Source organism: Tamandua tetradactyla, chromosome 23 (assembly GCF_023851605.1).
Source record: "Tamandua tetradactyla isolate mTamTet1 chromosome 23, mTamTet1.pri, whole genome shotgun sequence".
Classification (NCBI taxonomy): Eukaryota; Metazoa; Chordata; class Mammalia; order Pilosa; family Myrmecophagidae; genus Tamandua; species Tamandua tetradactyla.
In genome coordinates this window covers 12,244,755-12,271,689 of record NC_135349.1, presented here as the reverse complement: position 1 = coordinate 12,271,689, position 26,935 = coordinate 12,244,755, and the positions used below count along the sequence as shown (strand labels likewise).

At 33.9% G+C, this 26,935-nt stretch overlaps 2 protein-coding genes and 1 pseudogene across 14 annotated transcripts in view; 1 reads left to right on the top strand and 2 right to left on the bottom strand.

The window, feature by feature from the left end:
- Window positions 1–21,374, top strand: part of LOC143667137 (uncharacterized) — a 36,481-nt gene extending 15,107 nt beyond the window's left edge. For 2 of the 4 annotated variants that reach the window (XM_077140996.1, XM_077140995.1), the window contains exons 4-5: window positions 20,454–20,509; window positions 21,106–21,373. In XM_077140996.1, the coding sequence (XP_076997111.1) occupies window positions 20,454–20,509; window positions 21,106–21,216 (167 nt within the window). In that variant the 3' untranslated portion in view covers window positions 21,217–21,373. Of the gene's footprint in view, window positions 1–20,453; window positions 20,510–21,105 lie in introns of all 4 variants that reach the window. The other 2 variants (XR_013167867.1, XR_013167866.1) reach the window with 2 other exon arrangements.
- The window catches only part of GTF2I (general transcription factor IIi), a 126,130-nt gene that overhangs the window by 25,639 nt on the left and 73,556 nt on the right, over window positions 1–26,935 (bottom strand). For 7 of the 10 annotated variants that reach the window (XM_077140987.1, XM_077140984.1, XM_077140986.1 and 4 more), the window contains 7 exons: window positions 26,727–26,783; window positions 24,778–24,840; window positions 16,097–16,207; window positions 14,950–15,015; window positions 13,180–13,363; window positions 2,078–2,136; window positions 946–1,017 (listed from right to left, as the gene is read on the bottom strand). In XM_077140987.1, the coding sequence (XP_076997102.1) occupies window positions 946–1,017; window positions 2,078–2,136; window positions 13,180–13,363; window positions 14,950–15,015; window positions 16,097–16,207; window positions 24,778–24,840; window positions 26,727–26,783 (612 nt within the window). The remainder of the gene's footprint in view (window positions 1–945; window positions 1,018–2,077; window positions 2,137–13,179; window positions 13,364–14,949; window positions 15,016–16,096; window positions 16,208–24,777; window positions 24,841–26,726; window positions 26,784–26,935) is intronic. The other 3 variants (XM_077140989.1, XM_077140990.1, XM_077140993.1) reach the window with 1 other exon arrangement.
- On the bottom strand, window positions 10,909–12,806 carry LOC143667780 (translation machinery-associated protein 16 pseudogene; annotated as a pseudogene).

Here is a 26,935-nt window from a genome sequence, read left to right as displayed (position 1 = left end):
CATATCTCTTAGGTTTTCTGACTAGGCAACTGGGTAGACTGAGATACCCACTGGGCAGACAGGGATAGGAAAATATCAATAAACTCAACATATTAATTTAGGACATGTTAATTTTAAATGGTATCAAACAGGTGAGTATAAATACAAGTCTGGTATTAAGGCAAGTTTCAGGGCTAGAAACAGAACCTTCTGAAATCACTATATAGACAATATATATTTAAATTATGAAATGGAGTGTAATTACTTGTGGAGAAAGCATAGTAAGAACACAGAAAGAGAGCTGATGACTGAGCTCTAGATGAGAACTCCAAAATTTAACCACAAAAATTTAAAGAGACTGAAAAGGAACAGCCAACGAGATAGGAGGAAAACTGGGGGTTCCAGAGGACAAGAGAAAACATTTTTCTAAAGTAATTAAGGTTTGAATATTTCCATAAAAGTGGCTTAAAAAAGAAAGACAACTATGATAAATACTGCTGAGAAGTAGAATAAAAGCAGGAGGCAGCCATTTCAAGAAACAAAAGAAGATACTACAACGTTAAACCAAAATTAAGCACTCTAAGTATTTACTGTCACAAACACAGCTGGCACAGCAGGCGCGATAGCAGATTTACACTGCATTTGCTGGCATGAGGGAGCAGCACTGCCTATTATTGCTAGCAATGACCTAGCAACTATAGCTCTCCTCATTTCCAGAAGGGCACACACACACATAATTACTACAATTCCAAAACCCTGTTCTGTATACATGGGGGTTCATTACATAATTTTCTTCAGTTTTCTAAAAAAAGTTTAAAAACTTTTCATAACTAATTTATATTTAAAAAGGAAAGCAAAAGAAAACTGCAGGTCATATTCATCTTACTCACTTTCATAAAAGAAAACAAAATAAGAAAAATACACTGTAATATAATTTAGTTGGGGTTTTTGAAAAAAAAGACTTACCAAATTTTTTGCAGAAAAGCTGATCAACCATCTTTCTTAATTTAGTGATTCTGGCATACCACTCTTCCTTTACTGTAAAAGCAACAAATACCCAAATTTTCTCAATTTGATAGTTTTAATAATATAATTTCTTAAATAGGATTATAAAATAACCAGCATTATTTTATATGTCTAAATGATAAATACTATTGTAAGATTTCAGAATATGAGCACTAAAAAAAATAACACTGACACTGAACAAAATCGGTAAGAACAAAACAAACAACAACAAAGTGAAATATTACCACTGAGCAGTAACTTTAAACGGATAAATAAAGCTAAGAGAGAAATAGGTTTGCTCAAGAACCATTAGCTTACAATTTTTACAATAACAAATTTAGGGCTATGATAGTGCTGACAATCCTTTCATTATACCAGCAGTCATACTGCTATGACTCCTATTTTATGTCCCCACCCTAAGCACCCTACACAGCAAAAATAACAAAGAAAAAATCATGTTTATATTTCTGTCAAAATACATTTAGGGTGTACAGGTGGTTCAGTGGTAGAATGCTCGTCGCCTTTCATGCAGGAGACCTGGGTTCGATTCCCAGGCCATGCACCACCACCCACCACCACCCACCACCACCATCAAAAAAAAAAGGAACAATCAAGTGATGATACTGGTGGTTGCAAGCTATAAGAAGTAAATTGTACATGCATCAGATTTTTTTGTGTTCTGCATCAGATTTTTTTGTGTTCTGAGATATATATAAATATATGTGATTATTAAATAATGCATTTTAAAATAAACTACTCAATAATTTATGGTAGATAGCATAAATTTTGTATTTCTAAAGAACAGATATTTCTTTCAGAATTAATTGTCTATGCAAAAATACCTTAAGTGCAGCTTATATATAATGGATTATTAATAAGAAAATGAGTTCATTCCTCCCAGAGAGTATTAGCCAGAATGCTGATCACATGAATTTTACTATTGTAATGGTGTATAATATTTGTACAATTAAAACAAATCACTTCATGTTGAAGAAAACAGAAAGAAACTCAAAAGCCAATGTTTCCTGAAGTGGTAACTAATTGTTAAACAAAAAGTTCTGATTTAACAATTAATATAAGACTGGAGCCACACCTCCCGAAGCTGGTTTATCAAGCTGTAGATCTTCTCGCGTTGAATTCAGAAGTTCATGTCTTAAAAGGAGAGAGAAAGTATTAAATATTAATCATACCATATTTAGCAAAGGACTAACCACTAGCACATATTTAATATGCAGTCACCAAGGCCAATTTAAAAGAAAAATCAGTCTAAGGTTTTGAGGACAATTAAATTCTAATTTCTTAGGATTTTTAGAGTAATGAACGGTAACTGCAAACTGATTTATAAGGTGCTTCACTGAGTATGTATTCTCGCAGTAAATGAGTGAACTGTGCAATCAAGGTGGCAAATTACTGAAATTTGAAATGAGATCTTTTTATATTCTAATACACAGAAGGCCATTTTATTTCAACATACTTAAATGGTAATAAAATCCTAAAAATATTTCAATATTCATATTTGCAGGATAATATACATGCAATGTTTATTTTCCTTAATAACCAGTCAATAAACATAATTTATAAATCACAGAATCTTAACAAACTAAACTTATATAATATATATATATCACTATATTTTGTTGTAATGGCCTAACTTTACAAAGAGCGAGAAAATACCTCAGATAAGCATAACCATGTCTGTATAAACCACAATATCAGAGATGCTGAAAAATGTTATAGCCAATGGTATATACAGGATTTGACAAAGGTTACTGGGCTGTGAAATAAAATAAGATTTGCTAAAATTTATGTAATCATCCTTGTGATAAAACAACAGTTGTTTTGTATAAAAACTAACACCTCAAAGGACATGAGGGCAAGGACACAAATGGACATTTGCACACCAATGTTTACAGCAGCATTATTTACAATTTCCAAGAGATGGAAACAGCCAAAATGTCCATCAACAGACGGGTGGCTAAACAAACTGTGGCATATACATACGATGAAATATTATGCAGCTGTGAGACAGAATAGTTATGAAGTATGTAACAACATGGATGGACCTTACGGACATTATGCTGAGTGAGATTTGCCAAAAATAAAAGGACAACTACTATACGGTCTCACTGATACGAACTGACATTAGTGAACAAACTTGGAATATTTCATTGGTGACAGAGACAATCAGGAGATGGAAATAGGGTAAGATATTGGGTAACTGGAGCTGAAGGAATACAGATCATGCAACAGGACTGAATATAAAAACTCAGAAATGGACAGCACAATACTATCTAACTGTAATGCAATTATGTTAAAACATCGAATGAAGCTGAATGTGAGAATGAAAGAGGGAGGAGGGCTGGAGGCATAAATGAAATCACAAAGAAAATTAGACGATAAAGATTGAGATGGTATAATCTAGGAATGCCTAGAGTGTATAATGATTGTGACTAAATGTACAAATTTAAAAAATGTTTTTGCATGAGGAAGAACAAAAGAATATCATTACTGCAGGATGCTGAAAATTGATGGTAATTAATATTTTAAAATTCCAACTTATGTGTGAGACTTAAGCAAAAAACATTTGGTACAAAATTTATATTTTGACTACTGGATGTCCTAATATAACTTATGTAGATAGTTGGTTGAACAACTTAAGTACATGGAACCTTGAGTAGGACATGAGATTCTGTTGTTTTGTCCAGAGCTATGCCCCGATGAATCCCACCCAGAATGATTTGATCAGTGAGTGGAAAAGTATTTGCAAAGTCCCCTTCGGGGAATGGTGAGAACAGGGGAAAATTCAACCTCCCCCCACCCCCCAGCTGAACTCTTGATATTCTCACAAGCAGTGTGGACAACCAAAGCTATAGGCTGAGCCCCCAGTCTTGGGGTTCATTCATATGAAACTTAACCCCACAAAGGATAGGTCAAGTCTACTTAAAATTTAGGCCTAAGAGTCACCACCAAGAGAAACTCTTTTGTTGCTCAGATGTGGCCTCTCTCTCTAGCCAACACAGCAAGCAGACTCACCACCCTCCCCCTGTCTATGTAGGACATGACTCCCAGGGGTGTGGACCTCCCTGGCAACATGAGACAGAAATCCTAGAATGAGCTGAGACTCAGCATCAAGGGATTGAGCAAAACCCTAGAATGAGCTGAGACCCAGCATCAAGGGATTGAGAAAACCTTCTCCACCAAAAGTGGGAAGAGTGAAATGAGAAAAAGTGTCAATGGCTGAGAGATTCCAAACAGAGTCTAGAGGTTATCCTGGATGTTATTCTTATGCATTAAGTAGATATTGTCTTGTTATTTAAAACGTAGTGCAGCGGCTGAGGGAACTGCCTGAAAATGTAGAGCTGTGTTTCAGTAGCCATGTTTCTTGATGATGATTGTATAATGATATAGCTTTCACAATGTGACTGTGTGATTGTGAAAACCTTGTGTCTGATACTCCTTTTATCTACCTTGTCCACAGATCAGTAGAACATATGGAATAAAATTAAATAAGGGGAATAAATGTTAAAATAAATTTAGTTTGAAATGCTAGTGATCAATGAAAGGGAGGGTTAATGGGTATGGTATGTATAATTTTTTTTTCTGTTTTCATTTTATTTCTTTTTACGTTATCTTTTATTTCTTTTTCTGAATTGATGCAAATGTTCTAAGAAATGATCATGATGATGAATAAGTGACTATGTGATGATATTGTGAATTACTGATTATATATGTAGAATGGAAAGATTATATATTAAGAATGTTTGTGTTTCTTTGTCATATTTTTTAATTTAAAATTAATTTAAAAATTAAAAAAAAAACTAACACCATTAACCTTTAAGGCAAATCTAAAGAGTTCATTCTTGCTAAATGTAGATTTATTTCCATTCATGATTGAATATATTGAAAAAAACTTGTGAAACAGGCTGTGCATGCTACCTTGTGATGATATAAACACTTAAGCACCCAAAAATACACTAGTCTTTTTATATACTTTTTATTAATTCACAAAAATGAGCAAAACCCTAAGTATAAATTGTTGAGAAACAATCAATTCAACAAAATGAGCATATGAGAGTTCTTTAAAAATGGACTTAATAATATCAATGTACATGTATTCTAAGAGGGAGGGAGTTGTATGTGTACAGGGATTTCCTCATGGTACTTGGCTAGTATCATCCTTTCAGAACAAGCCAATATCATTATCCAGTCAATTTCATGAGACAACCAAATTTTTAAACTAAAATTTATGTATTAGCAACAATTTGCTCTGTGACGTTCAGCCCCACATATTATTTTGAGGTTATCCTTTCAGTCCCTTTCTTCTCCTATTAGACGGGATACGCAGTAAACCTTTTCTATATCACCATATAGAAATATATTTGGCTGTGATAGTTGCTCAAAGTGGTTGTTAATCTGCTCATTTTCTCTATAACCTAAAAATATTACTGCACTATTGTGAACACCTTTGCGAATGTAATACTGACTACTACCACTAGACTACTATTACTCTGTTCACTATTTATACCTCAAAGATACAACACTCAAGTGCTGTATCTAGAATGAAAATCAGGTATTTCAGGAACGTGAGCCAATCCCCACTGCCTGGGGGGAAGGTTCTGAAAGCTTTAAAAATCTATTATACTGATCCCTTTCTCTTGCCTGAACCTGGTTGAAGAATAAGCCTTTCACATGAAAAGATGCTCAACTTTCCTGGCTATTAGGGAAATGAAAATCAAAACCACAATGAGATATCACCTCACACCCACCAGAATGGCCATTATCAAAAAAACAGAAAACGACAAGTGCTGGAGAGGATGTGGAGAAAGAAGCACACTTATCCACCGTTGGTGGGAATGTCAAATGGTACAACTGCTGTGGAAGGCGGTTCCTCAGGAAGTTAAATATAGAATCGCCATATGACCCAGCAATACCACTGTTAGGTATCTACTCAGAGGACATGAAAGCAAGGACACAAATGGACATCTGCACACCAATGTTTATAGCAGCATTATTTACAATAGCGAAGAGATGGAAACAGCCAAAAGGTCCATCAACAGTCGAGTGGCTAAACAAACTGTGGTATATACATATGATATATATTTTATGCCGCTGTAAGAAAGAATAAAGTTATGAAGTATGTAACAACATGGATGGACCGTTATGGTCCAGGACGTTATGCTGAGTGAGATTAGCCAGAAACAAAAGGAAAAATACTGTATGGTCTCAATGATATGAACTGACATTACTGAATAAACTTGAAGAATTTCATTGGTAACAGAGATCATCAGGAGATAGAAATAGGATAAGATACTGGGTAATTAGAGCTGAAGGGATTGTGCAACAGGACTGATTGTAAAAACTCAGAAATGGATAGCACAATACTACCTAACTGTAATACAATTATGTTAAAACACTGAATAAAACTGAATGTGAGAATGATAGAGGGAGGAGGGCTGGGGTCACAAATGAAATCAGAAAGAAAGTTAGATGATAAAGATTGAGATGCTATAATCTACGAATACTTAAAGTGCATAACGATAATGACTAAATGTACAAATTTTAAAAATGTTTTTGCATAAGGAAGAACAAAGGATTATCATTACTGTAGGGTGCTGAAAATAGATGGTAATTAATATTTTACAATTTTAACTTATCTGTGACACTAAAGCAAAAAATGTTTATTTGGTACAAAATTTATATTTTGATTAGTACATTTCCTAGTATAACTTACGGAGACAGCTTAATTGAACACCATAAGTACATGGAACCTTGAGTACGACATGAGATTTTGTTAGTTTGTCCAGAGTGACGCCCCGATAAATTCCAGAGTGATTTGAACAGTGAATAAAAAAGAATTTGCAAAGTCCCTTTTGGGGAATGGTGAGAAAGGGGGAAATTCAACTTCCCCATGTGGAGAATTCTTGATATTCTCACAAGCAGTAGGGGCAACCAAAGCAATAAGCTGAACCCCCAATCTTGGGGGTTGTTCATATGAAACTTAACCCCACAAAGGATAGGTCAAGCCTACTTAAAATTAGGCCCAAGAGTCACCCCCAAGAGAACCTCTTCTGTTGCTCACATGTGGCATCTCTCTCTCAAACACGACAAGCTAACTCACTGCCCTGCCCATCTGTATGGGACATGACTCCCAGGGGTGTGGACCTTCCTGGCAATGTGGGAAAGAAATCCTAGAATGAGCTGAGACTCAGCATCAAAGGACTGAGAAAATCTTCTTGACCAAAAAGGAGAAGAGTGAAATGAGACAAAATAAAGTGTCAGTGGCTGAGAGTGTCCAAATAGAGTCAAGAGGTTGTCCTAGAGGTTACTCTTATGCATTAAACAGATATGACCTTTTTAGCTTAAGATGTAATGGGGAGGCTGGAAGGAATTGCCTGAAAATGTAGAGCTCTGTTCCAGTAGCCAGGTTTCGTAAGATAACTGTATAATGATACAGCTTTCACAATGTGACTGTGTGATTGTGAAAACCTTGTGTCTGATGCTCCTTTTATCTACCTTATCAATAGATGAGTAAAACATACGGAACAAAAATAATAGAGGTAACAAATGTTAAAATAAATTTAGATTGAAATGCTAGTGGATCAATGAAAGGGAGGAGTAAGGGGTATGGTATGTATGAATATTTTTCTGTTGTCCTTTTCTTTTTCTGAATTAATGTAAATGTTCTAAGAAATGATCACGATGATGAATATGCAACTATGTGATGATATTGTGAATTACTGATCATATATGTAGAACAGAATGATCATAAGTTAAGGATGTTTGTGTTTGTTTGTTGTTACTTTGTTTTTTTAATTAATAAATAAAAAAAAAAGAAGAAGCCTTTGTTTGCTCATATGAAACTCATCCCTGAAAAGGATAGGCTAAGCCTACTTAAAATTAGGCTTAAGAGTCACCCCCAGAGAACCTCTTCTCTTGTTCAGAGGTGACCTATTTCTCTCAGCCAATACAGCATGCAAACGCACTGCCCTCCCCCCCTCTACATGGGACATGACTCCCAGGGGTATAAACCTCCCTAGCAACATGGGACAGGAATCCTAGAATGAGCTGGAACTCAGCACGAAGGGACTGAGAAAACCTTCTCAAGTGAAAGGGTAAAGAGAGAAATGAGACAAAGTGTCAGTGGCTGGGAGATTTCAAATAGAGTCAAGAGATTATGCTGGAGGTTATTCTTACACATTATATAGATAACCCTTTTTTAGTTTAAGATGTATTAGAAAGGCTAGAGGGAAGTGTCTGAAACTGCAGAGCTGTGTTCCAGTAGGCACGTTTCTTTAACATGACTGCATAATGATATAGCTTTAGCAAAGTGACTGTGTGATTGTGAAAACCTTGTTTTGATGCTTTTATCTACAGTATGGACAGATGAAATAACAGGGGGAACAAACGTTAAAATAAATTGAGCAGAGGGAACTCTTAGTGGTCAATGAGAGGGAGGGGTAAGGGGTATGGTATATATGAGTTTTTTCTTTTTATTTCTTTTTCTGGAGTGATGAAAATGTTCTGAGAAATGATCATAATGACGAATGTACAACTATGTGATGATATTGTGAGCCGTTGATTACATACCAAATATGGAATGTTCATATATTAAGAATTTTCACGTTGTATGTTGATTGGTTTTATTAATGAAAATTTAAATAAATAAAGTATCTCAGTGGCTGAGAGAGTTCAAATAGAGTCGAGAGGCTACTCTGGAGATTGCTCTTATGCAAGCTTCAGGTAGACACTGCTACCTATCATAACCTGCCAATCTCCAACCAGGAACATTCCAGCGAATCCTAAAGAATACCTAGGGCAATATATAAGATTACACAAAGGTTCCAGGCACTAGGGTTCCAGAAACCTACAACCTCCAGATGTGTCCCTGGTCCAGATAAGTCCTGAAACCAAGTCCAGCCTCTCTAGAACATCAGCTAGTTCCATCTCACTATACCATATTAGTGACAGACCCTTCCAATATGAAAAATTTTAAATTGCCATAGCCCAAACACCTTTAAAGAGATGGATGGAAAGATCAAAAGTGATGGTGGAGTTATACAGAGAAGATATGATTTAACAAATGAATATGAATGCTGAATCATTAAACTTAGTCTCCAATATTAAAGTAAAAACCTAAAATTGTGAAATTGTAACACATGTCAAACTCTGAAATATAATCTACAACTAATTATGGTGCTGTGCTTGAAAATTTCTATCTTTTTTTGTATATATGTTATTTTTTACAAAAAAAAAAAAAAGGAAAAAAGGTCAACTGTGATGATATAAAAACTTTAAGCCCTCTAGCCTCCTATATTCTCAAGCAGCTAGAAGGAAAAATATGAGCGGATCATGTGGTAGCCCATGACAAACTGTGGAATCTGTCCTGTCACTACTTGTTGAAGAATGCTTGAAAACCATTGCTTTTTTCATTTCTTTGCTTTGTATATATGCTATACTATACAATAAAAAAAAGTTTAAATATATATATATAGTTAACATATTTTCTAATTCTCTGTCCATCTACCCTCCAAGTTCTTGTTTTACAGAAATAATAGGATATTTGCAAATATCTATTTTAACTGAAATACACTTTTAAAAGATTTTTTTAAAACCTTTTATTGTAACTTAGGAAAAAATATAAAAATGGGTCATGTGGCTTCCAATTGAAACAAACATTTCCACTTTTTTAATGTGTAAATAAATTTTATTTTTCATAAATAAAAGTTTTAACACTTTAGACTGTTAATAAAGACTTAGTTGACATCTAGTTAACGTCATACAACAGTTTTTTCTTCTCTTGAAAATACTCAAATATGATTCCATTGTTCTTCCAGAAAATAAGACTAAAAGATATGTTGCATTTAAATGAGCTCTAGGAAGAACATTCTATCACATTCATGTTTTTTCTGACACTTGAAACAGTGACTTGTATGTCAACTTAACCTACCTCTTGGAGGGAAAAACAAAACTCTACCATTAAAGATATAGGTCATTTATGATGAGCATTTTCGCTATGTTTCCACAAACAAAACCAACTTTTCACAATGAGGAAGCAGAAAACAATATATAATCAAAAAGATCTATCCTGAAATTATCTCCTTAAAAGATGTTCTAGTTTACTAGATGCCGGAATGCAATATATCAGAAATGGAATGGCTTTTAACAACGGGAATTTAATAAGTTGCTAGTTTACAGTTCTAAGGCTGAAGAAATGTCCCAATTAAAACAAATCTATAGAAATATCCAATCTAAGGCATCCAGAGAAAGATACCTTGGCTCAAGAAGGCCGACGAAGTTCAGGGTTTTTCTCTCAAGTGAGAAGGCATATGGTAAACACAGTCAGGGTTCCTCTCTCATCTGGAAGGGTATGTGGTGAATACAGCATCTTCTGCTAGCTTCTTCTACATCTTCTGCTAGCTTCTTCTCCTGGCTTCCTGTTTCATGAAGCTCTCCGGGAGGCAAGTTCCTTCTTCATCTCCAAAGGTCACCAGCTGGTAAACCCTCTGCTTCTCGTGGCTACATCGTTCTGGTCTCTCAGAAGCTCTTATTTTCTCCAAAATGGTTCTCTTTTATAGGATTCCAGTAAACTAATCAAGACCCCACATAAAATGGGTGTAGATGTCTGTGATAGTTAGATTCAGTTGTCAACTTGGCCAGGTGAGCATACCTAGTTCTGTTACTGCCGACACAAGCCAATGGTACGTGAACCTCATCTGTTGCTAATTACATCTGCAGTCGGCTAGGAGGCGTGCCTGCTACAATGAGTGACATTTGACTTAATTGGCTGGTGCTTAAATGAGAGATCGCAACGTAGCACAGCTAAGCAGCTTGGTATTCCTCATCTCAGCACTTGCAGCTCAGCCCAGGCCTTTGGAGATGCAGAAAGAAGTCACCCCGGGGGAAAGTTATTGGAACCCAGGGGCCTGGAGAGAAGACCAGCAGAGACCATCTTGTGCCTTCCACGTAAGAAAGAACCTCAGTGGAAAGTTAGCTGCCTTTCCTCTGAAGAACCAACAAGATAAATCCCCTTTTATTAAAAGCCAATCCGTCTCTGGTGTGTTGCATTCCGGCAGCTAGCAAACTAGAACAATGTCTCTCTGTAATCAAGTTTAATACCCACAATTCAATGAGCCACATCTCTGTGGAGATAACTTAATCAAGTTTCTAACCTATAGTGCTAAACAAAATGGGATTAGGATTAAAACATGGCTTTTCTAGGGTACATACATCCTTTCAAACGGGCACAGAAGATAAGAGATTACGTATGGGATACAAATGATTTTTTTTTAACCAATAAACTCTGGTTCAGAAGATGGCAAATATGATTTAACGTAAAATCCATCAGCCTTATTACAAGAATTCCACATTACATTTTTCTCTATTTTATAACAAAAGAAAATGGGTTTGATATTTAATAGGATTAGTGTGACTCTATTCTAAAAGACAGCTTTGCCATCAAAACAGCTGGAGAAGTATCCACAGGACCCTTTTAGAAAGAGAATGCCTTCCATGCCCCAAACTGTGAGATTAGGCAGTTGTCAGTAAACATGAGGTAAAGAATTAAAACATTTTGTCCTCATTCATATCACACCGTCCTGGAAATGCAAGTTAAATGTGATAAAAATATCATTTTTAATGGCTCCAGATCTTTGTTCTGGGAGCTGTTTTTTTTTTTAATACATGGGCAGGCACCGGGAATCAAACCTGGGCCTCTAGCATGGCAGGAGACTCTGCCACTGAGCCACCGTGGACTGCCCCATAACATCATTTTTTTTTTCTTTACATGGGCAGGCACTGGGAAACGAATCCAGGTCCTCTGGCATGGCAGGCAAGCGTTCTTGCCTGCTGAGCCACCATGGCCCGATACCATCATTTTTGAAACAACAAACGGGATAACGATCTAAAGCAAATTCCTGTAGCCAGGCAATGTTTCAAACCTTCAATGAGTATAACCTGAAGCTCTTAAATTATTAATTTTAAACTCAAAGACAATTAGGCCACTGCAGTCATTTCCTCATCCGAGTCTGTTTCACCTTTTAGCTGCAATTCCTCTAAATCTTTTATCTACAGTTGCAATATTTTTCCTCTTGCACTTCTTGGGAGCTGCATCATTAGCACAGATTTTTCTCATTTTAATGTTTGGCAATTTCTTCAGATCAGTTCTTCAGATCAGTATCCCATTCCCTAAAAGTTTTCAGATTACTTGCATTTACAACGTCTGGGATCTCGAAACCATATCCTTCATCCTGCTGCCATTCATGAGCAATCCTCTGTTTGATGACTGCCTTCCAGGAGTGGTGCCTCCTTCCCCGTCTGTCTTTGATGCTGTTATGTAACTCAATCTGCTCCAGTTCATTGCTGAATCGATTTAAATACCTTTCAATTAATTCGCAAGCATCTTTCTTTGAATATTCTACTTTTTGGAGATCAAGGTGACTGTGAAACCACTGTAGTTTTTCACCAATAATGCTGAGACACAAGGCCTTTTCGTTCTTTAATTTTTCCTTTTTTTCTTGTTTGTGGGCATCTCTTTTAATTTGAGCTGCATTTCCGCTGCATGGGTGAATGACTTTTTTTTCCCATCCTGTACCTTTTCCCTTTGATGCTTTAGGAATGGTGATGTCCCCGTGTCCTGGTGGGCCTCGGCGCTCTAGCAGGGGCGGCCGTGGCGACAACAGCAGGTACTTCTCCGGGAGACGCTCCGGTCCAAAGACACGTGTGGCCCCAACATTTCCACCTTTAATTCTAACTCCAACTGTTACTTTGTTTAAATTCTGTGTTATACCTTTTAAGTCAATACCAAGGAATTTACAGTATTCTGCTTAGTTTTTCTTTCTATTCTTCCATTGTTTCATATATTTTTAATTTTATAATCATATATTCTCACATATGCTTTAAAAATTTTAGACCTGAAAAAAAGATGTTGACAATATACTTTCTTTGGCATACTGAGCAGAAATATGAAAATTCTCTAACCATCAGGTGTGGGTAGTATGTGCTCATGTTCAAAGTCCAGTCTGGCAGAACTGGCACAATCTTATAAAAAGACACTTAAAAAAGTAGAAAATAAAAATAAACAAAAGCCAAATTACCTTAAATTTAGCCCTAATGGTTAATGAATATTTACCAACAATTAAAAAGATGCACTATTCAAAGAACAAATATTAGAGTCTAATAAGTATCCAAGACTCTTACTTCTTAATCACAAAACGAATCCTTTCCTTTGCAAGTAATATCCTCTCCAGGCGAGGAATTCCATAAGTAGAGGGTCGTCTAAAAGGAATTCCTTCAGGAAGTCCTTCTACATAAAGATCTTCAACATGTGACTGGAAAAGGGGATACGGGATCGTCACAGGACCTTTGGCTTTTATAGCTTGAGCTTTGGGATAAAAAGAGAAAAGAATTACTATTAAAAGATAAGGAGTTTTAAAAGTTTATATAACATAGTATCTGATTATAAATTATCCTGTAAAATTTATCATTGTATCTTTACTTCTATAGCTATAAATGAATCAGAAGAAAACTAGTACAAAAGAACTAAAAGGAAAAATGCCAAAGATGTCAGTTATTGGCAATGAAATAATCTATTATTATTTTCTATTGAACTCTGAACCACTGAAGAACCAGAAAAACATCAGTTAATATCAGCTACTAAATATAAAGTACACAAAAGATGGCAAGTAGTATTTATAAAATATAAAAAATTAAGTGAAATTATTATTACTTACAAAAGCCTTTTTTTAAAAAAATTAACAGAATCAGATTTCCCTGAACTGGAAATATTCTAAGATATATTGAAAAAAAGCAAAATAATTCAAAAAGCCAAAAGTTAAGACATGGGAAGTCATTATAAATTAAATGAATGGGTTTGATGATTTTTAAAAATACAAAATGCAAAGTGTCTTTATTTTTCCACAGTAGAGAAATTTAAATATGCACTGAGTAATAAATATAGTTTGGGAGGACGTGTTAATGGCACGGAGTTATATACCTTCCCCTCACTTCACTCCACAATTTGAGGTACATACTTTTAGAGTTGAAATGACAATGTCTCAGTCATCTAAGTTTTAAAATAGTCTTGCATCAAAAAGAGGTGGAGTTGTATCATTGCCAGTGTTAGGGACGGACACTGCTTTAGAGGGTAGAGAGGATTTGAAAGGTGAAAAACTTGAGATAAAAGAAAGCTAAATTCATTAGATTAATTTTTCTCACACAGTAAAGTTTTGTTCAGTAACCCTCCTAATCCCACCCCCCCTCCAAAAGAGAGAAGTGGAGCAAAATGTTAACACTGCTGAACCAAGATGAAAGGTACCTAGAAGGTTTCTCAGCATTCTCTGCTTTTGTTTTGTTAGGAAACTTTCATACTAAAAAGGTCTTTAAAAAGCATGTTAGATTTAGAAACAACACAGGCACGTTTATAATTAATAAAAATTTAGCAACCCCTCTCCATCAAAATGGCAGAGAGACACCTCAGGACTTTGTTCCCTTACAAAAGCTTTGAACAAACAGCAAAACTCCAGAAAATAGTTAAACGACTGCAGTAACAAGGCAACTGCTGAATCAGGAAAAGGACCCATTGAACTCATGGAGCCCTATCTGATCCCTCACCCTCACCCTTAACCAGCCTGTGCTTCCAGGGTAGAATCAAATCTTATTCAGCTTGGAGGAGGAGCAGAGTTAATTGAGAGCAAGGATGTCTGGCTAGGTCTGTCTGATCCTGACCTGAGGAACTTAACATCCCAGAACCTGCCCTTCTTGTAGAGAAGGTGACTGCTGTGGGAGTAGTCAAATTGTGCTGCCTGGGGCAAGGGAGCTAATGCTGGGTCATGCACATGCATTGAAGTGCCCTTACCAACCTAGGAGGAATGTCTCCTGTGAAGAGGAGATAACCACAATGAACAGTAACATTGTTAAAAAGCTTATAGATAAGTAAAGCATTCAATGAGTTTTTGAGTTCAGACATACCATATTTTCTTTCAAACAACTCTTCAACTTGCTTACGTAGATCAGTAATTCGAGCATTCCATTTCTCTGAAAATAAACAGTTAATTCTCAATAATAAATCCCTATTTAGGGGCAACTAACATGTTAAGGTGAGTCAACATCTAATGATTTACATGTTACCCGTAATATATTAAAGCTGTAACAGTACACCTCAGTGTATCTTACTGCTTTTCTATGAACTTTCCCCTTTTGTGGTTCTTAAAATGGGTTAAATGGGAGATTATAAAGGGTATTCGTAAGTTTATTTTCTCAAAACACTTCATACTAAATGCTTCTTTTTAAACTTATAATTCCTATAAACCCAAGAGAGTAGAAAGGACCAGCCAATTAAGTACTACAAAATGGATGCAAAGAGAGAGGTATCTGGGGCCATTTAGAAAGCTAACACACATCTTAGTTAAATGAAAATAAGACATATTAGAAGAGGGGGAAATAGAAACATACTTAAATAAGGGTAGTACACACTCAATTTATATCCAATCCTACGGCCAAAATAAATTGGAATAAATACTATTTTCAAAATGTATGCAAGTCAGGTACAATACCTGACTTTTGGCCCATGCAGTCCAAAAAACAAAACAACAATATCTCTAACAAATGGTACTATGGTAACAGGATATTCACATGGAAAATAAAACCTGACCCCACCGCACAGCATACCGAAAAAAAAAAAAAAAAAGTATACAAGCTATATTATCTACGTATTCACAACACAGATCACTAATACTTCCTTTATTCTCTTCAACTGGGATGCATCATCCACTGACATTTATATAGACCAAAATAAAGATGCAAAATATTTCTAAATAAACATTTTAAAGTTAATAGAAAGAACTGAAGTACTAAGTCACTAATACTGATTTAGAGTCTACTAATTGTAAAGAATGTCTTGTGCTTTGGTAAACCCAAACTATTTTTAAATTATGCTTCAACAATGCCTGTGGTGTTAGTTCAAACTACCTGTAGCTTTGCCAAATATCAGATTATAATGCAGTAATCCATTTGAAAGTTTATTTCTCATACCTGAATGACATAACTTTTATCAGTAACAGAAACGGTTCGGAAGAAATTGAAGAAAAAGGCTGTGTGTATTTAATTTAGAACTTACCAAAATTGAACTCCCTCACTTTTCGTTTTCCAGCATTGGCAGGTTCAGTAACTGGTGGCTGTGGTGGCTCATTGGTCTTTGGTCTCTTGGTAGGTGGAGAATAATCATCATCTTGAAAAAGAAAACTGTCATTACTGGAAGTATAGTCTAAATTAAAGTTACTGATTTTTTTAAAAAGTTATATTTGTGATTTCTCTATTCTTTTTGGATGAACTGTACAGAATACTGCTCATTTTCCTTTGAATGCTTCATTTATTAAAATGTACTTAACTTGAAACAAGTCATTATTAACTCCTCTTTCTCTTCTGTGGTCATATCATTCACATTTTAAAATAAAATCATATTCTATTTAAGCTTTTTAAGAAAAATGTTTCAGTGGACAAAGCCACCCAAAATTACAAAAACATAGAAGAGGGGTTGAAGAACAGATCTTGAATGTCAAAGTATTTAACACACACAAAATTCAAGCATACTTTAAAAAGGAGGTTATATAACTATTTCTAAAACTTTTAACAAATAAAAGCTTACAGGATTGAAGAAGTAAGGCTACAATGTTTGTGAAACAACACTGATTCTATCAATAAAGAATTATGAATAAATGAAAAATCAGATTTTTAAGTACAGAATATACACTAACAAGAAATTTAGAATAAAAGTTACATGCTAATTTCTTTGTGGTTCTGTCTGCAACTCAACTTTGCTATTAACTAATGATATTTTAGGATTAAGGACGCTTAGAGGAAATAAGAAAAGCTATCACTGTCTCTTCTTGTCCCTGAAAATGTCTGCTAGCACACTGAAAATATTATTTTGAGAAATCTCTACTTAAAAACAAATATGGTATATAGAAGACAACCACATTTAGGTCATTTAAATAAAGTGAACAAACAAAATATACCAGTAACCATAGGATATATCCAAATTCAATAAGAAACTCTTTTAGACAAGTATAACCGTCATCTCAGTTTATGGCTAATGAAACATGGTCAGAGTCTATCATGTGATTTGACAATATCATGTCACTAGACAGTACTGCTAAGTTTAGACTTTGGATCTAATTCTTCCCACTAATATACCAAGCTACCCTCAAAAAACAGTAAGAAATACAATTTTGACCTGGGGGCAGCAAATTTTATATAATTTGAATCAAAATGGGAATGAAACCTAAAATAATTACATCCCATTTCTACAAGGGTGTCAGGGAACAAGATCAGGCATTGTTGCACTATTCACTGCTTTTGGATTCTTCCTATAATGACAACAGACATCCAGTAACCTAAAAGGATTTACTAACAGCTCTAACCTAAGCAACAGGAGAAAATGGTACCAGATCAATTTACCTAAGGACCTATTTAAGTGCCTGGAAAGAAAAAATTGCTACTTTAGGGGATAATGTTTCAGGAAAAAATTATGATATTAACAACTTACACTACTGTAAAATCTTTGATGCGTTGAATGTCACAAAAGAAACTCATGTTCAAATACAAAAAAAAGAAAAAGCTTTTATAGAAAAAATGAGAAAAATGATAAACTCAGAATAAAACAAAGCTTTATTATATCATGTGGACTCATGATTAATGAATTACTACAAGGCGAAATAAGGTTCAAACCTTAGCAGATACATTTCAGAAACCATATTAAGCATCATTTTAAAACATACATTCTGAAAATATACTTAAAAAAAAATCTTCAAACTAGAGAGCTTTTAGAAGCCAACAAGCATGTTTATGCCTGGTTTCAAAAGAGTAAAACAAAATATACTCATTTCATCTATGAATATTGAGAAAGGTTAAATAAATGCATATTAAAATTTTCCTTTCAAACTTTACACAATGGCATTAAATACAAAAATATTTTCCCTATAGATTAATGTAGCCTACTTTTATCCCTGTTGATAATCATTTGGTGATATCAGTGGAATTACATAAAATGAAAAAGAAAATATGCTGTAGGATAGTAAAAAAGAATAGCAAAGGCTCATGATTTAATCTCAAATATAACCTAAACTGTTTGAAACTGAGGCCAAGGAAAAGGGCAAGACAGCTTTTATTGCAAAGACTTCACTTCTTCACTAAGTCAAATGTACTTTAGAAACAAAGGAATTAATAGTAGTAACACATTTTACAAGGGAAGCCTATGTGACCATAAACAGAAAACAGAAAAAAAATAAATAAATAAAAAGGACAAATATAGAAGAGTATTTTTACAATGAAATGACAAAAATTGGTAATGATGTTAAATAGTAAAACAGATATCACACTTCCTTTCCAACAGCAAATAATGAATTTAAAACCATTAAAGATTAACAGAGAGGAACTATTTACAGTAATAAAATATTATACCACATATGTTATTCAAAAAAACATTTTCCTTATATTAGCTTAACAAATGTGAGTGTTTTAGTTAGAATATGGAAATGAATATTGTAAACCTAATCACAACGTCAATTTTTTTTCCTCCAATATCTCCTTGCTGCAAAAAACTATAATTGGTTTGAGGAAGTGTGGGAAAAACTTGTTACTCCTAACTTAAAACCCTTTCCACAAAGGATTGAAATTAACTATTTTTCTGTAGCATAAAATATCAAGTACATCTTAACGCATTTATCTCTTAACAATCAGGTTCAGCATTTAACATGGTTAGTCCCAGATTTCAGCATTACATAAACCATTTTCGTGTAAAAAAAAAAAAAAAAAAAAAGTACTGCAGTAGGCCTAAAATTCAAGCCCCAAATAAGAATGTTTTATTTTACATCAACAAAATTAAAAGCTCTTCAAATAAATTTCAAAATATTTTAATATACAAACACTATTACTGGGGAATATGTAAAATTATGCTATCATTAGTAATCTAAGCGCCATTGCCAAGCCTCAAAAACTCAGCAACACTGTCCTTAAGTCAAAATTTATATTTGGATGAAAACCTGTTTTTTCTTGCTTCAACATATATACAAATATATATACCCACAGAGAATACAGGCTTCAAGCCTAAAGTGGTTTATTACCATCTTCTCATTGCTGAGTGCATTAAAAAAAGAATATGAGACAATCTATTTTCTGAAGCTCATTATTTTCAACACAATCAGGGTCATATATAATGACATCTATTCAAAGTAATAAAAAAGTAGGAATGAACCACGCATTATGTCTCTTTCAAACTTATTCAGTGTGGCAGACATTACTTACCCTACACATTTCAAATAAAGGCATTTTTTTTTTCTTACCAACGGAGCTTTCTCCTCTAAAGCTCTTATTTAAAACAAAATTTTTTTGACAATATACTCTACACATTTAAAATTTTCAAATACTGAACTTTCCAATTACACGGATTCTATGTGAGCTCTTACAATAATATTTATACGGTAAGCATAATAATTAAGCAATAAAACAAAGCCAAGTGGCTCTATCTTTAAAATGTATGTGGAATTCAAACACTTTTCTCCACTACTGTGAATCTGTTCTAAAGCACCTTCCTCCCTAGCCTTTCAGCAGCCTCTTAAACTGGTTTCCGTCTGGCCACAACTGTTACTTAGGGTCTTTCTCAACATTGCAGCCAGTTTCCTTAAAGTGAAGGAAAGAATTGGTCACTCCTCTTTCTAAAACCTTCCAATGGATTTGTCCATTGTGTTCACTAATACATCCTTAGCACCAAGTACAATGTGACATGAAAGAAGATGCTTAGTGTGGATTAAGTGATCATAGAAATAGTACAGTCCTTAATTATATGCAGCACCAAAATATTCACCAATGCCCTAAGCATGAATTTTACAAAAAAAAAAAGGTAACAGCAAAGGATGGCATGAATATAACTGTCACTATAAACCCTGGGTATGATATTTAAGCCTTCAAACACTGTTAACCAAATTAATACATGTACCATGTATGGTAATCTAAGCCAGTTATATGTCATGTGTAGAACTGCGCTCCTTTGTTGAAATACTTAGGTAAATCTTTTCATGTATATGAGAAATAGTAAGAGCAAATCAAACCCATGATTTCAAATACATTTTTACTTCGTAAGACGCAAAATTTTTAAAAATGAACCTACTCAAAATCAATTAAAAGAAAAAAAACATTAAGTATGGGGGTGGTCAGAGCAGAATGAATATATGTGAATGACTCAACTATCCTCTTTTAATAAAAAATTTCTCGTTATTAGCATTCCAAGAAAGAGACCTCAAACAAGCCTAAGATTTTTTTCTCTGCACATATCCAAAAGAGTACATCTGACAGCAGCTCTGACTTAACCCAAAAATGTAGTGATGATGTTTATTAAATTGGACACGCAGTCATATTATTCTAAGGCTATTGTACAAACTAAAATCATGCATTTTTAAAAGTATTCCATTGACTTTCAGCACAAATGGATCACTGTAAATGGAAGAACACACCTCAGACAACACCACTGCAATCGGTAAATAACATCTTGTCTAGCTTTCTTAACCAAAGAGGGAAAAGAGTGAAACAAAATTAAGTTTTAGTGGCTGAAGAGATTTCAAAGAATCAAGAGGCCATTCTGGAAGTAATTTTTATGCATTATATTAGATATCCCTTCTTAGGTATAACGTAGATATTCCTTTTTACTTTTTAGTTTATTAGAATTGCTAGAAGGAAATACTTGAAATTGTTAAACTGCAATCCAGTGTTCTTGAAGAGAATTGTATAACCATATAGTTTTTATGGTGTGACTATGTGATTGTGAAAACCTTGTGACTAAGTCTTCACCCAGTGTACAGACAGATGAATTAAAAAAAAAAACATAAATAAATAATAGAGGGGAATGACAGGTATGGATGTTTTTTTAATTTTTACTCTTATTTTTAACATTTTGAAAAATGTTCAAAATTGATTGTGGTGATGGATGCACCACCAAATGATGATACTGTGAACCACTGATTTTACACTTTGCCTGATTATATGGTATGTGAATATATCTCAATACAATTATACTAAAAACACCGTGGAAAATCTGACCCACTTTCTTGACGCAAGGTTCTTTTTTTTCCGTAGATTATCCGGGAAATGTTGAAAGATACTGCAGGAGTACAAAAGGCATCCCCAGATAAGAAGATATATCTTAACTACTTTTCTTTCATCTTTCTTCTACATAAAACTTCCTAAAGAAAACTGAGATCTTTCTATACGTACTTACACATTCTTTTTCCTTTTAAACTTGTCTGTTCATGAAAGTAGAGATTTTTTTTGACCAAACATTTAACATTGGTGATATCATTTTCACAACTTCTTACAAATTCATTCTTTTGATGCTTATATATTTTTCCATCAGAATATACCAAAACTGAATTTTCTAACTATGTTTGTTTATTTATTTATTTATTTTTTACCTGGGCAGGCACCGGGAATCGAACCCGGCTCCTCTGGCATGGCAGGCAAGCATTCCTGCCTGCTGAGCCACCGTGGCCTGCCCTAACTATGTTTATTTAAATAGCTTCTACCACTTTACAGCCATCTTTCGAGAAAGGATATATAAATTAAATCATCAGTCAAAGGTGTATGTAAATTTTCATCCAACCATCCATTTTAATACTAATGCCAGACTTAATCAGCAACATTCAAATTTTGTAGATAAACAGTCTGCCCTTCGAAAATTCTAACATATTAATTTAATTAATGATTGATATATAGTTTGTACCTGAACAGATAAATCACAAATAAGGGCTACCTTTAAAGTAGTTACTTTATACAGACCTAAATATAACTGGTCTGACTGTGAAGATACCTATATAGCAAACTTCTATTATTTCAGGACAAAAGTGGATTTTAAATCAAGCCTAATATACTAATTTAAAAGAAATGAGATTTATCTTACAGAAACAAGCTTCAGGCTCATGGGCCATTTATTTTGCAATTATCTTACTGTGCTAGTTTGAAAGGATGTATGTACCGTAGAAAAGCCATGTTTTAATGCTAATCCCATTTTGTAAAGACAGCATTTCTTCTAATCGCTATTCAGTATTGTATGCTTGAAGTTGTAATTAAATCAACTCCCTGGAGACGTGATTTAATCAAGAGTGGTTGTTGGGTTGGGTCAGGTGGGGGCGTGTCTCCACCCATTTAGGTGGGTCTTGATTAGTTGACTGGAATCCTATAGAAGAGGAAACATTTTGGAGAAAGTAGGAGATTCAAAGGCGATTTATGAGAGAGCCGAGAATCACATAGCCACAAGAAGCTGAGATGAAGAAGGAAAATGCCTCTCGAGGAGCTTCATGACACAGGAAGCCAGGAGAGAAAGCTAGCTGATGATGCCGTGTTTGACACATGCCTTTCCAGATGAGTGAGAAACTCTGTGTTTGCCATGTGCCCTTCCACTTGAGAGAGACAAACTCTGAACTTCATCGGCTTTCTTGAACCAAGGCATCTTTCCCTGTATGCCTTTGATTGGACATTTCTATAGACTTGTTTTAATTGGGACATTTTCTCAGTCTTAGAACTGTAAACTTCCAACTTATTAAATTCTCCTTTTAAAAGCCTTCTGGTATATTGCATTCTGTATTCTGTTTCTCATATATTGTATTCTGGCAACTAGCAAACTAGAACACTTACTAAACTATCAAAACAAGAAGATACTTTCTAAGCAATTTTTAAAATATTTTTATTGAGATATCTTCACACACCAGTCGATCCAAAGTTTACAATCAATGGCTCAAAATATCATCGCATACTTGTATATTCATCACCATAATCATTTTTAGAACATCTGCATCATTACAGAAAAAGAAATGGAAAAAAAAAGGGAAAAACTCATACACCCCATAGCCCTTACCCATCCTCTTGTTGACCACTAGTATTACAATCTACCCAAATTTTTTAACCCCTTATTCTCCCCCCCATTATTTATTATCGTTATGTTTTACTCATCTGTCCATACCCTGAATAAAAAGAGCATCAAATACAAGGTTTTCACAATCACAGTCACATTGTAAAAGCTATATAGTTAAAACAGTCATCTTCAAGAATCAAGGTTACTGGAATACAGTCCAACAGTTTCAGGTACTTTCTTACAGCTACTCCTATAAACCATCAACTAAAAAGGGATATCTATATAACACATAAGAATAGCCTCCAGTATAACCTCTCAACTCTGTTTGAAATCTCTTAGCCACTGAAACTTTATTTTGCCTCATTTCACTTTCCCCTTTTTGGTCAAAACGCTTCCTCATTCCGATGATGCTGGGTTCTGGCTTATCAGGTCCCACATAGTGGGGAGGGCAGTGAGTGCAGCTACCAAGCTGGCTTAAAGACAATAATTTTTACATAGCCTTTATTTACTTGAAGATTTAATAAATCAACTTGGTTACTAGTATTATTTAAAAGTTTTCTTTTTGTTATTTTAATAACTGCCTTTTTCCTAGTCATTCCTTCTTAATCCTTATAGAAAGAGCAAATATGAGTTTTTATAGCAATATGCTTCTAATTAATTCAGTTTCTAAATAAAAAGCAATTAAATTTCAATTATTTGAAGGCTATAAATGAATTCAGAAATTTTTAGGTTAGTCAAATTTTATTAATAAGAGAAAAGTAACACCAGTAGGGAATAAGTCATTTTAAAAGAGAGAGAGCGTACCAACCCAAGATATGTTATGCTGGAGTTAAAAAAAAAAAGAAACAGAGCAACAGCTACTAATATATCAGCATATGGAAATAAATCTACAGGATATATAATACATAATTTTTAAATGTGGTTTATAATGTTACTCAAAAAATCTATGCACTTCTGAAAAAATTAAGATATGTATGTCCATGTGTATATATAGATGAAATTATTTCTAAAAGTATTCATAATAAACTGACATGTGTCCTGGAAGACAAGACAGGGATAAAGAAAACCTTAAATAGTGCAATTTACTGAGTTGTTTTATCTTTTTTACCACCAGAAAAGAATTACTTTGAAGGTGCTGTGAAACATTAAGCTAAAAGTGAAAAACTTAAAAGTAAAAAATTTAATAGTAAAAAAAAAAATGTACTTTAAAATTATCAAACATAAAAAGTGAAACAGTAATTATATTAGCTGAATTTCAAATAATACCAGGATAAAATGGTTCATTAGCTTTCGCACAAATCTGTGAAGAAAAAACTCGGTCTGAGATCATTTCAGCTGTAGAGATTATTTTAAAATATATTTATATATTTTAGAATATATTATTTTAGAATTTAGCTTAAGAGATTATTTTAGAAAAGAGGACATATTATATGTTATCCTCTATATAGAACATTAAGGGGGGGGAGGCGACGTTTAAAAAATTATGAATGAACTATTAACACTTTCCACTCAACTTTATTTAAATAGAAATTTGGGATTCCAGCCCTAATTAGGTCTCTTCTATTAACAATCGAATAGGTCATAGAATCTCTTTTTGCGTGCATCATCATGTCTGGTCATAGTTTTCTTTATTTTCAATTCCCACTGATAGAAAATACAGCTCAGTCCACCTGTGGGCCAACACTAATTTCCACAGCTTAGTTTTGCTATCTATAACTCCCAAAGCACTGGGGTGCACTACTGGGAAGTGGGCTGCTTTGGTCACTCATACACTCTATATTTCAATTTTTTCACAAGTTTCCTTTAAGAAAGAATGCAATGCATACTTAGCAATGTGAATGTGACAAATATTTTTTATGACCAGAAGTAAACTTTGGAATCAAGGCTTTCAGATAACTAACCTTCAATAGTCACCTCAACTTCTGGGTCCTCACTTGTTTCTGAAGGGACATGCTGAGTAGAATCTTGAAAAAAATAAAATTCTAAAATGACATTCATTATCAAGCATTTTCCATTTGTTCCAACATTTTGAGCTGATACTCCAAAAGCAGCCTACTAAAAAATTTAATTGGCATTTTATTTCATATTTACAGAATTAATGTATTTGACCCTTTTCATTGTAAATAGGGATAAGAGAAAACCAAAAAGTAGAAAAGCCCTGGAAAACTAATAAATAATACCAAGATATCTAAATTAATGGGCTAAAAAAATAATCCATATTCTTGGAGTAATGAGATTATAATAAAGTCAAAATTATTTTCCTGCTATAATTAGAATATGCTACAATAAAAATAAATGCCTTTTACTTTGGTCATTATTTGCTCCCCTGTCCTTTCAGCATTCTTAGGGGTGGTTTGTGCTGTTAAACAGAACCACACTTTTTGCAAAGGAGACTTTCATGTCATGAGAAAGACTGTTACAAACACATACAGGACTATATCCCCTAATTTTATAAGCAATATATTTCTAAAAAGTAAGTATTTTATTATGAGGCTTGTTACTACAAGAAAACAATGTACACTGGAATGTTAGTATACTAGGAGCTTAGCTAGAGAGCATTTTTCACCAATATCTTTCATTTGCAAAGACTGAGGTTAATTGATTTGCTGAAGATCATGTTTAATCGTTAGTAAAGGAATAAAGACAAGAAACCAGGTAAAATTCAACTCTATTAGCACTAAACTATGACAGTAAAAATCTTCTCAAAACTAAAGTATTTCAAAGCCCAAACCCTATGACAGAATTGTAAAACAGTGAAACAATTCAGACTGCCCAATGAACATGTGTCTCATATATAGATCCTTCATTGTTGTAAATACCACCTATTCCAGGCAGAGCGTTTTGTTAGAGGAAACACTGGATTATCTCCACACAATAAAACAAAAACTCAACCACGCAATCTTCTATAAAAGATCTCACAAAGAAATGTAAAATTCTGTTACTAACGAACATTTCAATAATTCTCAAAGAAATGTATTCCAGTTAGACACCCCCAATTCTGCAATTAAATTTGGAAATATTAGCCTATATTCCTGGGACCTTAAGTTCTCCTTTCATTGAAAGAACGTAAAAGATCATATCAAAGATTTTTTTAAAGCATAAAAGCAAATATAAGGAATATAAATAGATCTAGAAAAAGAAAGTACAGCATGACCAGTTTAAAAATTATTCTAAACCAAGATTCAGTTACCTTTACCAGTTTTTTCTCTTGAGAAAGCTATAAAAATCCAAGGGGGGGGGCTAAATAAACTGCTTAGAAGTGGGAAGACGTTCTGAATGATAACAATTAACTCGAGACTCAAAAACTAAAAAAAAAAGGTATACCACAAGAAATATTCATTCCTAAAAGCAAAGCAGTATGGTGGGTAATTTGACAAAGTAGTTCAATGTCTCTAGTTCAGAGGTGTAAAAATAAACAGAGAAGAAAATTCTCCTTTATCAATTTTACCTAAAAAAATACTACCCTCCTAAAAGATTAAAAGTATTAAATATTACACTTAAAAAAAAAAGGAGAGCTAGTGAGAATTTCAATCTAAATCATTTAAGTCATTTCTTCTTAAAAGACTTTTAATATGACACAAGATAATCAGGGGGGAAAAAGCACTTCTTTCATCATCAAGAGTTTTACTTACCACTTAGTTTTCTGCCCCACATGCTCTAAGTAGATATAGTTATTTAAAAGTATTTTAATCTTAGAACTTAAGATAAAACAAAATCTTGTTGGCTAATTAGGTATAAAAACAATTGTCCTTTCATTTACAAAAGTTAAATGTTAAGCATAGTATTCTCAATAAAATACAACAAATATAAAACAAATTTAAGGTAAAATGAAAATCTGTTTTTTCCTAACCTTCAGCTGGTACTTCCATTTCTGTCCCTTCATTGCCTTCTGAAGAATGATGGCTTCCTAAAAGGAAAGTAAACAATATAAAATAAAACAATAAAAACTGCATTCAAAAAAACTAAGAAAAACTAAGTAACAACGCAAACAATTTAAGACTACAATTAAAACAAACAAATATAATTCTTACTCTTTAAAGACTAATTCAAACAATGTGA